Here is a 12,184-nt window from a genome sequence, read left to right on the forward strand (position 1 = left end):
TTCAGTGAAAAAACTCCAATCTCATTTTTTTGTAAATTTGCTGGACTTGATGGTGCTGTCCTTGTGCAGAACAAATCCCCATCCAAGACTATGGGTGTCTGGCCTGAACCACTGTGATTCCATGGCATCTGGTGGGAATTTTGGTCTTTTTATTCTTTAACTTTCCATTTAAATACACAACTTCCATCCGAAGATTCCCAGAAGCTTTGCAAATACTAATGAATTTATCCTCACAACACTGATCTGCACAGTGACTCATAGCTATATAGTGCTACAGAGGCAGCATACTTAGAACACTGGCCTTGGACTTAGATTCAATTCAGAGCTCTGTCACGGATTTCCTCTGTTGCCTTTGTCTCCCTTGCCTCAGTTTCTCACTTGTGCAATGGGGATAATACCTCACATGGGTGTTGTGAGGATAAATACAGTCAAAAGTTTGAGGTGCTCAGATGCTACTGTAAAGGGGACCATATACATACAATAGATGGATCAATATTATTGTCCTTGTGTTATAGATGGGGAACTGAGATGCAGAGAGGCTAACATGACTTGCGCAGTCATGTTAAAAGTCTGCCAGATCCAGGAAATGAATCCAGATTTACAGGATCTCCATGGAGTGGTTTGGTTTGAGGTTTGGGTCAGTTATTTTTTCTATTCCCGGTCAACAAAAACAACAACAAAACAAACAACAACAAGAATTCTCAGCCAATAAATAAAATATACAACAGAAGTAAAGAGAACAATGGCTAAATGTTGATTAATCATCGAAAATCACAATTGCTTCCAAAGTTGGGACACAAATGAAATTCATGCTACTTTTAATACAGGGCCATAAGTGCTACAATCAATAACTGAGGGACCGTGGATTCAGACTAGCATTCATGTAAATATACTCAAACCCTAACAAATTGATTTTTAGCAAATGAAATCCCTGATCAAAATTGACAGAGCGCAAAGGATTTATGCTATCAGTTAATTTACTTTATAAGAGGAACTGAATACATGGGCAAATGTGGTTGGCAGTGAGGATGCTAAGCTACACAGGTGTCCTGAACCCACTGCACATCTATATTCACACAACTACTCCCATTGATTCAAGTGAAAATACATGGCTGAGTAGGGGCTACTTGCATGAGAAAGGGGGTGCAGGATTGGGCCCATAGGCATAGCGAGAACATCTGGAAACTGGGAGGGAAAGCAGAGCGGGAGTTCATGGGCACATATATCTGTTAATTAGGCAAGTCACAGTGGTTATGGTGACCCATTAAGATGGCATGGGATGTCAAGGAAGAACAGTGTTATGATTAAGGTATGGGTCTGGGAACGAGGAATGGATGGATGTTTTCTTCTTTCCATTATTTTTCATTGTTGAACACCCTCTACACTTCCTAATTTCAGCCAAAAGCAGATGAGCCAAAAGGTCACAGTGAAGGCTGTCCTCAGAGATATCTGGACCAACTGGAGTAGGGATCTCCAGGATTGCTAGCCCAGTTTTGTGAATGCAAATGGCGCTGCTAAAGAGCCAAATTTCATCTCTGGTGTGAACCCATTGAAATACAGTTGACTTACACACCAAGAATAAATTTGGCCCCTTAATTTTGGGTGCTTATCTAAATCAGATCTCTGAACCCTATTGCTGTTGATCCCTTGGATTGTTGTTGTTGCAAGCTATCGGTTTGAACATGGAGCCTTGTTCCATATACTGTACATAGAGCAGCATGTTTGACTTCTTTAAGTAATGAAAAACTGCAGCATGGCACAGATTAAATCCATTCAAGACAACCAAGAAAAGGGGCGTATGTGCAAGTCAATGAGAGGGGGAAAAAAAACCCTGACATATACAAGCCCTTTAGTGTGCACAGCATACGATTTTTTGGCTGGCACTCACATGATTTTATTCAAGGGCTGGGAAAGAACTATGATTAGTTAAAAGCTTCGGCAAAGTCTGGAGGGAGTGCTCTAAAGAGTTTGGAGCTGCACAGAGGTGACTGTAACTCCTCTAGCAATTTCAGACTATTATTCTGTAGCTCAGGACAAAAGCCTTTTCTTTCCCTCCGTGTTCAAAGAGACATTTGTCTTGAGATGTTGCAGCTGTGGGCTATGGGATTGCTTGTTTGAAGATACTCCTTCGTAGACGAGAGGAGAGTCAACGCACTGAAAGTGGTAGTATTTTATCCTGTGTGGGGTTCCCCCCCCCCTCCCTCCTTCCCTCCCTCCCTCTGCTACCATGTGCGGTTTTTAATAAGAAGAAGAATGTGGAGGCAACATTTTCCAGGCAAGGGGAAATTTCCTGTTTCTTTTCTGTTTGTTTAATAAAGTGTGTAGTTGACTGTAAAACTGTAGCTACTTTGTTGTGAATGAGTAATTCAATAGATTGTCGGGCTTGCTTCTTTATACACTTTTATATACTGCAAGTGAACATGTTTAAAGCTTTTTTTTTTTAATAGCTGCGTGGCGTAGGCAACTGAGATTAATAAGTATTAGGCAAATGGCTTCTGCTTTTGTTTCTGCGAGATAGTACCAGCCGACTTGCGGTCACACAAAGACTGCCATTTAGCAGGGAGCACTCCCTAATTCTCTTGGCAGGGGTGCCACTGGAATCGGATACAAGTGGGTGGCAAAGGGGAGGAGCTGCAAAAGAAGACAAGCAGGCTTTGTGTATTAAAAATGAAACAAAAGCACTTTATACACTGAGCTGGGTGCAACAAGCTGTGCTGCTTGTGAATCAGGGTGGAGTTTGAGTTCTCAGTGTTACAGGGAAAGGGCTTTTTTCTTTCTCCTCCCTTCCTTAAAAAACTGTCCACTGAAATGCTGGAAGAAGTCCAAAAAAACAGAGAATGCCCAAAAATATATATAATGAACAATACTTGGTCAACTTTGCAAGCTTTATTATGATTTATCTTCACATCAGAAAACTTCAAACGAGTGGAAAGCTTTTAAATTGTATACATACATTTTTATAATATATTTCCTTGCTGATAAAGAGCAGTAATCTCACTAGAAGAAAAAGAGACATTCTGTGTCCTCCATCTCTGTCATAGCTCCCTCTTATTTGTAGCTACATGCCCATGAACTGAGACAAAACTGTGCATTTTTTACACTGGTGATGACTCCTTGTTTTATGTGCTTAATAACTCTTCGTAGATTAGCTCTGTGCTTTATATTATTTTATATGCTGCATTTCCCTTCCCCGTGTTCCCAACACTTACGTGATAGAGAAGTGTGCTGCAGAATTAAAGGTTTAAGGCCCGTGATTTAAACCTTGAATGGGAATTTTTAGTGGGGGAATTTTTTAATTACTTTCTGATTTTTTTTTGGCTTATCAGATTCTTAATGAAGCAGTCATATGTGTCAAATGTGTTGCATAAGTTAAAAGAAGTAGAAAAAATATATGAAGTTAGAGTCCATAAATTTGATTTTTCTGTGTCCCAGCAGTTTGATTTGAGTTTGTGTATAAAATATATGCTTAATAGATCTGTAAAGTTTATATACAGAGTCATAGAGCTACAACTAGATAGATACAAAGAATGAACCAGCCAAGGAAAATATATTGCACTGTATGATTTAACTTGCAAACCTGTCAATGGTTTTTATTAAAATGTAATTACTGTACATTATGCACTTCATCTCATATTGATCTGCTTCAAAACTTCCTTTCCCTGTCAAATTGAAGTAAATTACTTCATTGTAGTAAGAGAAAATGAGAGCCATTCTTCTAAATATTTAGCACAATTTCCAGCTCGCATTCATCCTTGGCAAGTGTATTTTTGTCTGTAGACTAGCTTGACATGTCTAAGGAGCCTATGTCATCACACACAATTACATCTGTAATCCCAAGCAAAGACACAGATGTCATGTTCAAAAAAAAAAAATCTTGTGTCCTAAAAGTCACTTATGTAATGATAGGATGAAAAACTGAAACCCGCCTCCCCTATCACCCCCCAACTGTTTTAAGTGTCCAAGTTTCAGATAGCCACTGGTTTTGTCTTACTTGTTTCATTATTTGAGAAAAATAATTTCCAATCTCGTCTTATCTACATCACTGTTTGTAAATAGTTTGTACCCTGCATAGGCAGCAAGCTCTGATTACGTTTGGCTGAGAAACACATTGGCCAGCTCATGGTGTAAATCCCAGTGACTACTAAAGCCATTGTCCTGGTGGTGATGTAACTATTTTCACTGTGCCATTTGCCTGTGTAGCATATTCTTTCTTTGCCAATAACAATATGAAACTGTCATTATGTGATGGTCTAGGCTTCGTTACACCTTAGTAATGTTTTAGTCAATGTTGCAATTAAGCTGCATGTTAAATAGGAAAGGTGATGAACCTAGCTGAAGAATAATGCTTCACTTATGGATGGTAAGCATTTGAGATTTATACATGTTTTATTCTTGTTTATCTGCTTATGGCAAGCTTCTTTCACTTATCCAAATCATCTCAGCTCTGTACCATCCAAAATGACACAGTTGCACTTCCATCTGGATAAAATACTGCAAGCATGATGTATTACTTCCAGTAAGTGCAAATAGAAATCTCAATAGAAAAAAGGCATCATGTTTAGAAAAACGTTCATGTTAAATTTTGGAAATATTTCATCAGAACTTCTGTTTGTTTTGGGTTTTATCTTTTTAATCCCAGTCAATAAAACAATATCTGAGAACCATTAAACATTTCTGCTAAATTTGCCTGTGCCCAGGGTTTATTTTTCCCCCTCTAAAACAAGTATAACTAGTTTTTAACCAGTATTCAATACAGACCAGTGTAGATTCCTCCCTGAGGTAAGTGAGTTGGCTTCAATAGAGTTCTGCAAGGCATGATTTTGGCTCATTGTGTTTCAGTCTGTCTTTCACACATTATTTGATGTAGGTCTTGCTCATGTTGTTCACCTGATGGCAATCTGGATAACAGTGCACATTTAATTTTTCCATTTTTTTAAAATCAGCATGGTGGTGTTCTCATTAGTTTCCTTCCCTCGTTGTCATTTTTGTGGCTTGAGGGTTACACTGACACCACTTTTGGCCTCTTCCACAGCAGGATATTGCAGTGTTGACCATTATCCGGGAAACCAGACTGCTACCACAGTACTGCAAGTGAGAGATCTTAGTTCCATTCAGTAAATGATCCTCCCTTTTCTGGTTCTTTTTTTTTATCTGCTTTTTGAATAGCTGTAGAGGCACAGACTATAGCATTTGTTCTGTAATGCTCTTTGTTTAGGTATTTATGACTTTCCCTGTGACCCCCCTTAACTAGTCACAGGTCTCCACTTTAGAAAGGAATGGGAAATGTAATCTGATTTTTCACCCTTAAAATAACTCCATTGACTTCTCCAGCGCTTGTCCAAATAATCATCACAAACTATTACTGTAATAACTAGTAAATTAATATGTTTGGAGCTTAATGTAGCAGGGAGATGACTATCAGATCTAGATGTAGTGAAGACATTACTTTCCATCACCACCTGAATAATATAGTCGAGTACCGAGGTAGAACAGATGTGTTCTGAACCTAGACAGAAAAAGAAAATCGAAAAAGATTCTGCAGGGTTCCTCTATCAGACAGACATGTCTTAGGGCCAACATTTTTAAAAGTGGCCTCTAATATTTTTGAGGGCCAAAATTAGAACACATTGGGCCTGCGTTTTCAGAAGGGCTGAACACCCACAACTCAAGGGTAACAGGAGCAATGGGTATTTACAACTTCTGAAAATCAGGCCTAAGGTTGCTTAAGTTAAATACCCAGAATTAACTGCCATCTTTGAAAATTTGAGCCCAGAACACTTAATGGCGTCGGTCAAAGATCCAAAGTATTATGCACTCCAGATACTGATTCATTAAAAAAAGTTACTCTTTCATCCAGTGACTTCCAAGCACTTTACAAGTGTTAAACCTCAGACCCCTGTGACATAGGTAAATAGGATAGCCAGGGCTCTATGAAATATTCACAATGAAATTTGAAAAATCTCAGTATTTGAGGGCTTAGCATTGTATACCATTTTTGCTTGGAAAAGGGACCCAATTCCGAATGATTGTTTTTAACAAAATTCAAAATTTCCAAGCAAAAACCTCCGTTTTTGAAATTTCATCCCAGTATACATGGGGGGTTCTCTTGCATAAAAACCATGAACTCTTGCATGTTTTGGTGCCAGTCCTCCATTTTACAAAGATATCACACAAACTTAATTTAGGGCACTTAAGCACAGGTATACTGAGACTACTCTCATGCATAAAGGCAACACATGCACACATGTTTGAAGGAGATGGGCTTTACTGGACTGTGAAATTGCCTGGAATTATACCGTGAAAATATTTTTGCAACATGTTATAAAAAAACCCAACCAATTAAACACTGTCACAGAACCCTAATTATATCACCATTCTACGTACTGATAAACTGAGACCTACTATTTTTTAAGTGACTTATCCAAAAATGAAACAGTCATTGGCAGAGCTAGGCATAGCACACAGGAGTCCTGGTTCCTGGTCCCCATTTGGCACAGTCGCTTGTCGGTTAACCTCAGCTTAAAAAGAGAAGAGGCTGAGAACATGTAGTTGTAGAAAACGCAGCTCAGTTTAACAGACACACAATTACATCTTGAGTGCAAAATAAACGTGTGGGAAAACTTCTTGTAAGTGGATCCATGTAAGAATAACAAAAACCCTCTGAGCTGGTTCCTGGCTGCTGTCACTCCCAGCTCTGGTTGCACGTGCTCAGGAAGGTGTCCTGAAGATTTCCCACAGCAGCTGGGGTGGGGGAGTTTAAGCTACAGTCCCCATATGTGCACACAGATTCCCCTCACCTGCTCCAAATGCCAGTTTACAGTGCAGAGACAGAAGAGCAACAGTTACTCTGACTTATAATATTTGCTACTGATTTCATGAACTAAGATGTGTGTGTTTAGGGCATGTCCCCCACTTAACCCTAATGATACACATTTGTACAACAAAAGAGATTCCTGTTCTATTTCTATTACAGAACTGTTTGATCTGTTTCTCTTGATTGGCTCTTCCCTTCCTTTTCCTTTTGGGATAAACACCTGTTTGCTTATGGAATGATTGTTGCCCAGAGTCTATTTTCTGAGGTAATAGGAATGCTAGAGTCTTTCCTCCAAAACCACAGTTTTAAAGGCCTATACAAACATAGAGAGTGAAATTCTGGCCCCATTGAAGTAAGGGCTTCAGTGGGGCTGGGATTTCAGTGTTGAATAAATTTGTTTGCACACACTCAAGAAAACAAAACTGGTGAGTCTGTCTTGTTTGTTAACATATATAGTACTTGAAATGTAAGGATATCCTAGCAAAACCTAATTCTAGGGCCATATTCTGCTTTCACTTACACCTGTGTTGATCAGGAGTAACTGCATTGGAGTTAATGGAGTGGCACCCAAAAAAAAAAAAAAGTGTGAGATCAAAGTCAGGAGCCCTGTGGTAATAGTAGTTGGAGTTGGAAAATGCATGGTAGATCAAGAGTCTACCCTCTGAGTAGGGCACGTTTGTATTTCCCTAATAGAGAATGTATCGATGGTCAACTGATACTCTGCTGAGTCTCCCAGGATTCTGTTCCTCCATCCAAACTGCTTCCTAAAGCTTCAAATACAGTAAACTTGTGTGGTATGCAGCCACTTCCCACTTGACACAGAAACCAAGTTCAGATAATACTCAGATAGGAGCAACTATAGACTGAGAAGTGTTTTAAGTCCTGCTTATGTAACGGGAAAACTCCTTTTGATTGCAGGTATTCGCCCACAAATAATGAATGGCCCTATGCATCCTCGTCCTTTGGTGGCTTTGTTAGATGGAAGGGACTGTACAGTGGAGATGCCAATTTTGAAAGACTTGGCTACTGTTGCATTCTGTGATGCACAATCAACTCAGGAGATTCACGAGAAGGTAAATTTAACTTCTGTAACTTCATTGAGATTTTTTTTGAAGGGGAAAAAGATGCTTGTCCACTTTAATACCATATTTATTTTCCTGTTTGGAAGCTGCATTTTAGTGTGATAAACTGATCATACTTCTAAAAATATCTGTGGCTTAATATTCAGTAGAACTGGCTGGAAATCAGGATGTAATTTTCATGGACATTTCAGAAGGGTTTTGTTTGGCTTTTTTGCATCAAAATTTTTGATTTAAAAAATGCCCTCAACATTTCTAATTTCGAAGTTTTTCAGACAACTCTCACATTCAGTGTGAGGTCCTACGCTCAATTGAGTGGCATCGGTCTGTCTGTTTGGATGCAAACTTTTGAATGTTGCACCCAATCAATTCCAAAATTTCAGGGAAAATTCTAGGTGTCAGTGGGCAGAACTCTGTTGATTTTGGAGAAAATCAGTCAACTGGAAGAGGGAAATGGGGGACCCAAGGAGCCTCTGGAATCTGGTTAGCACATACATCAGCTTCAACCAAGTCTATAATTGTCTCTGTATCAAAGAACTGATTATTGACAGCCATTAACACTTTGCAGCCTAATAGCACCCCTCATTTCAGCTTGGCCCATCCTCCCAATAGAGTTTAAAATGTTGACACCCTGAATGATTTACCTCCCTAGACTGAAAGGAAAAAAAATAACGGAGATGGGGGAAGGAGGGCACACACAGAGCCTCTGGCATGGGGGGAAATGGGTGATCCCAGTATGGGAGAATTGGTGGACCTCAGAATGGGAGAGACAGAGAGTTCTCACTGAGGGGTGGGGGAGTTGCAGGGAGTCCCTGAAATAGAGGGGTAGGGAAGGTGGCACCCAGGGAGCTTGTGGGGGAGAAGAAAGGGATGCAATGACCTTCTGAGGTGTGCAGTGAGCTCAGCCTAAAGAAGGAACCGTGTGTGATCCTCTAGTGTAGTAAATACTTGTATAATACCAAAGGAGCACATAGAAAAGCACGTAGAAATGCTCACCAGTTACATTTCTTCCTGTATAACTGGACTTTTCCCTAAGCTTGTACCAGTGTATAAGATCTCCTCGAAGTCAACAGGGCATGAATTGCCTACAGAGTTCTGGTGCAGAGTCTCCTCTAAGGATGAAGCATCTCACAAATACTGGACCTTACCTGAGTATGTGCCCTCAACTCCTGTTAACTGTGCCACAGTCACGGGTGCACAGCACCACGAGCTCAGCACCTTGCAGGGGCAGGCCCATTGGTTCCATTGTACACTACTGTAACGGTTGTTGCCAGTTTTTCCCCATTTAAATTACTAGGATTTTCTGACGTCCTTTTGTTGTGTTTCAGGTATTAAATGAAGCCGTTGGGGCAATGATGTACCACACTATCACCCTCACCCGAGAAGATCTAGAGAAGTTCAAGGCCTTAAGGGTCATCGTTCGAATAGGTAGTGGATATGACAACATCGATATCAAAGCTGCAGGGGAGCTCGGTACGTGTCCATTCCATGCCAGTGACCCCTCTGCCATTTGTTTGTTTCTCTTTAAATCAGCCCAGGTGACATTGTTTCTTGCCTGCATTCGATCAATGTGGCACGGCAGACCAAATTTTCAAGTGGGTTTTGACTCAGTCCCTAAAATTGTGGGTGCAGTTTTGTGTGTTTTAAGATGTTGCATGCAAAAGAACATGACTGTGAAATGCACAAAAGTGTGGACAATTGTAATTTTAGAAACTGCTTTTTAAAACTTGCCCAGTTAGAAATATATATATCCACCCACAGCACAAAAAAATGAGATTGATGTATGTTTCAGATGGTTTTATTAGTTCTGTGGGGTGTTTTTCTTATTCTTGTTAGTATTTATTTTTCCATCATGTTTAATTTGTATCTGCATAATCAAATAGAAACTACCATCTACAGTTGCAGGCACTTTTTTTGCAATCACGATAACTCGTGTCCTTAAATTTAATTGCATTTGTACACCAGTTGAATAGTTATGGGTCTACCCAAGTTGCATGCAAATGCAGATTGCTTGTGGAACTCTGGGGATTTGCACATACAAATAACTAAGTGAGCTAAATTGCATCTACAATTCTAGTCGCTGTGTTGAGACCCCTTTTGATAATTTGATCCAAAGAATGCAATCCATCAAGAAGTACCATGACAGCATTGCTCAAGATTGCTTGTGTTAAAGATTTTCTCTCAGGAAAATAAGAACAACAGACATTTAGACCCTTAGATAATTCCGGTGAAATAGTTTCAAATAGTCATTCCTAAAAAGCAGATACTAGCATAGTGAAGTATTTTTCAGCTAGAGGAGCAGTGTCTTCTTAGTGTGACAGATTATTCTCTATTTGTAACTCTTACTATTGTCATCCATGCTATCCAGGTTCAAAGGCCTTCAGCATTTAAAAAAAGCTGAACAAAGTACACAAACATAGCTGCATAATCCTCCCTTTTAAACATTGCAAATTGGGTGGCCAAATGATGGGATTTGAAGTGGAAGATGTAATTTCTACCTACAAATGTAGCCGGAAGTTTAATTGGCACCATTATCTAGAAGGGAATTTTTTTAAAAACTAAGGAGAGATCTTTAACTCTGTATAGCTGATACATGACAGGTGGCTAAACATAGTGACGAGTCATGCGGTATCCACCCTCTGAACACAAGTGGCTCAGTTCTGATTTCAGACATACAGGCTCATTTAACGCATACACTCTCCTTCTGAGCTATCTCCTACTTGGAATAATTACCGTAATAGCAACGAAATTCAACCTTTACACCGAATTGTTAATTCATTTTAAATTGTGGAATTGAAACAGAATCCCTGTGTTACCTAACAGCATTCCAGATGAACACCCTGTGCTACAGAAAGTTCAGAGCTACCTCTCCCCAGCTTCTTTGCTGTTCCTGATGATTATGAGAAGCAGAAATTAATAACAACAATAGGGTTGTACAGTCTAATAGGAAGAGCCCTCTTGTGATGGAGCTGCTTTTGTTTTACTTTAGGGTGGCTGCAATCCCTGTAGTCTCACACCTGCGTTGTAACAGTTTCTGGGATTTGTAAAATAATGTCAGTGGCTATATATTTGAAAAGACTTATTTTTTTTTCTCCCCCACTTGTTCCTGTCTGTTGCCTCGGTATGGATAACAATTCTGTTTTTCTGTCTGATCACAGGTTTTTCATATCAGTACTTTTTTTACATTAACAAAAGCTTTTTTTATCATTCTATTGGAGACAGGAAAATGACATTTTAAAATGTTCTCACAGCTCTACTGAGAAATTAACTTTATTTTTTCATGTCCCCATAGAGATGCACTGTATATAAAAGCAAAGGCAGCATTCACCCGTGGATCTGGGCAGTGCTTTGACTCAAAACTTTGTATACTTTTGCATAACAGATGTGCAGCAGTTCTGACAGATTGGAACAGAGCAAATATCCCTAAGGAAAAGAGCTTCTGTAATGGTCAAACCATTTACTATTCATTGCTATTAGTTATAAACCAAAGCTACAGCTGCTAATGTCTCCTTGCCAGCTTCTACTCTTGTGACAGGGATAAATATCTTTGGTTAAACAGATACATGATAGGTCCTCTGCAGTTTGTAGATCTTATGTAGTTAACTTCTGAAACTTCAGAATCACGTATAGATGTTTTCATGATGCCCTGTGCTCTGAAGAGGAAATCTCCCTGAATCCACTCGTGTAGAAATATTAACAATCATGCCAGCCAGCCTTGACACTACAGGCTAATCATGTACTCCATATCAAGAAGTTTTTGAGGAAAGAATATAAGCCAAAGTAGATGATCATGGCTATAAATCTAATTCTCACCTCCCTTTCAGATACTTTAGCAATAACTGTTCACAATATTCATGTTAGATTTTAATTAGAATTGTCCAGGATGACACTGATTTTGCAAACCAAGATAGTCTTCATCACACACCTAACGGCCTAATTATTTGTGTTATGTGTTTATAGACTGTGAACGGAGTCCCAGGGCGGGCCTCACTGAGATTGCTCAGTTAGGGCAAACTGCAAAGAATGACGCAGACAATCCCCAAAACTGGTGGTTATTCTAATACTTAGATTCACCAAGCCAGCAATGAAACAACTTCTACAATACCTTCCTGGGTACCCAGAAGCCAGAAACACAGTTCTCTTGAAGCAGCCCAGCCATGAGCTCCCACCCAGATAGCCAAGTCAAATATGATGAGGATTACTGAAAATCTTGTTCATCATATAAAAACTTCTACCAATCCCAAAGGATCAGAGACATTACCCACCAGGTTAATGAATATTGCAGATCTTA

The 12,184-nt window shown here is 39.5% G+C and overlaps 1 protein-coding gene across 17 annotated transcripts in view; it reads left to right on the plus strand.

Moving 5' to 3' along the window:
• CTBP2 (C-terminal binding protein 2) overlaps nt 1-12,184 on the plus strand; it is a 231,215-nt gene that overhangs the window by 192,431 nt on the left and 26,600 nt on the right. For all 17 annotated transcript variants that reach the window (XR_012160053.2, XR_012160052.2, XR_012160054.2 and 14 more), the window contains 2 exons: nt 7,733-7,887; nt 9,222-9,366. Coding sequence is in view for 14 of the 17 variants with exons in the window: in XM_073354099.2 (XP_073210200.2) it covers nt 7,733-7,887; nt 9,222-9,366 (300 nt within the window). In the remaining 3 variants the exon portion in view is untranslated. The remainder of the gene's footprint in view (nt 1-7,732; nt 7,888-9,221; nt 9,367-12,184) is intronic.

Source organism: Lepidochelys kempii, chromosome 7 (genome assembly GCF_965140285.1).
Source record: "Lepidochelys kempii isolate rLepKem1 chromosome 7, rLepKem1.hap1, whole genome shotgun sequence".
NCBI classification, from domain to species: Eukaryota; Metazoa; Chordata; order Testudines; family Cheloniidae; genus Lepidochelys; species Lepidochelys kempii.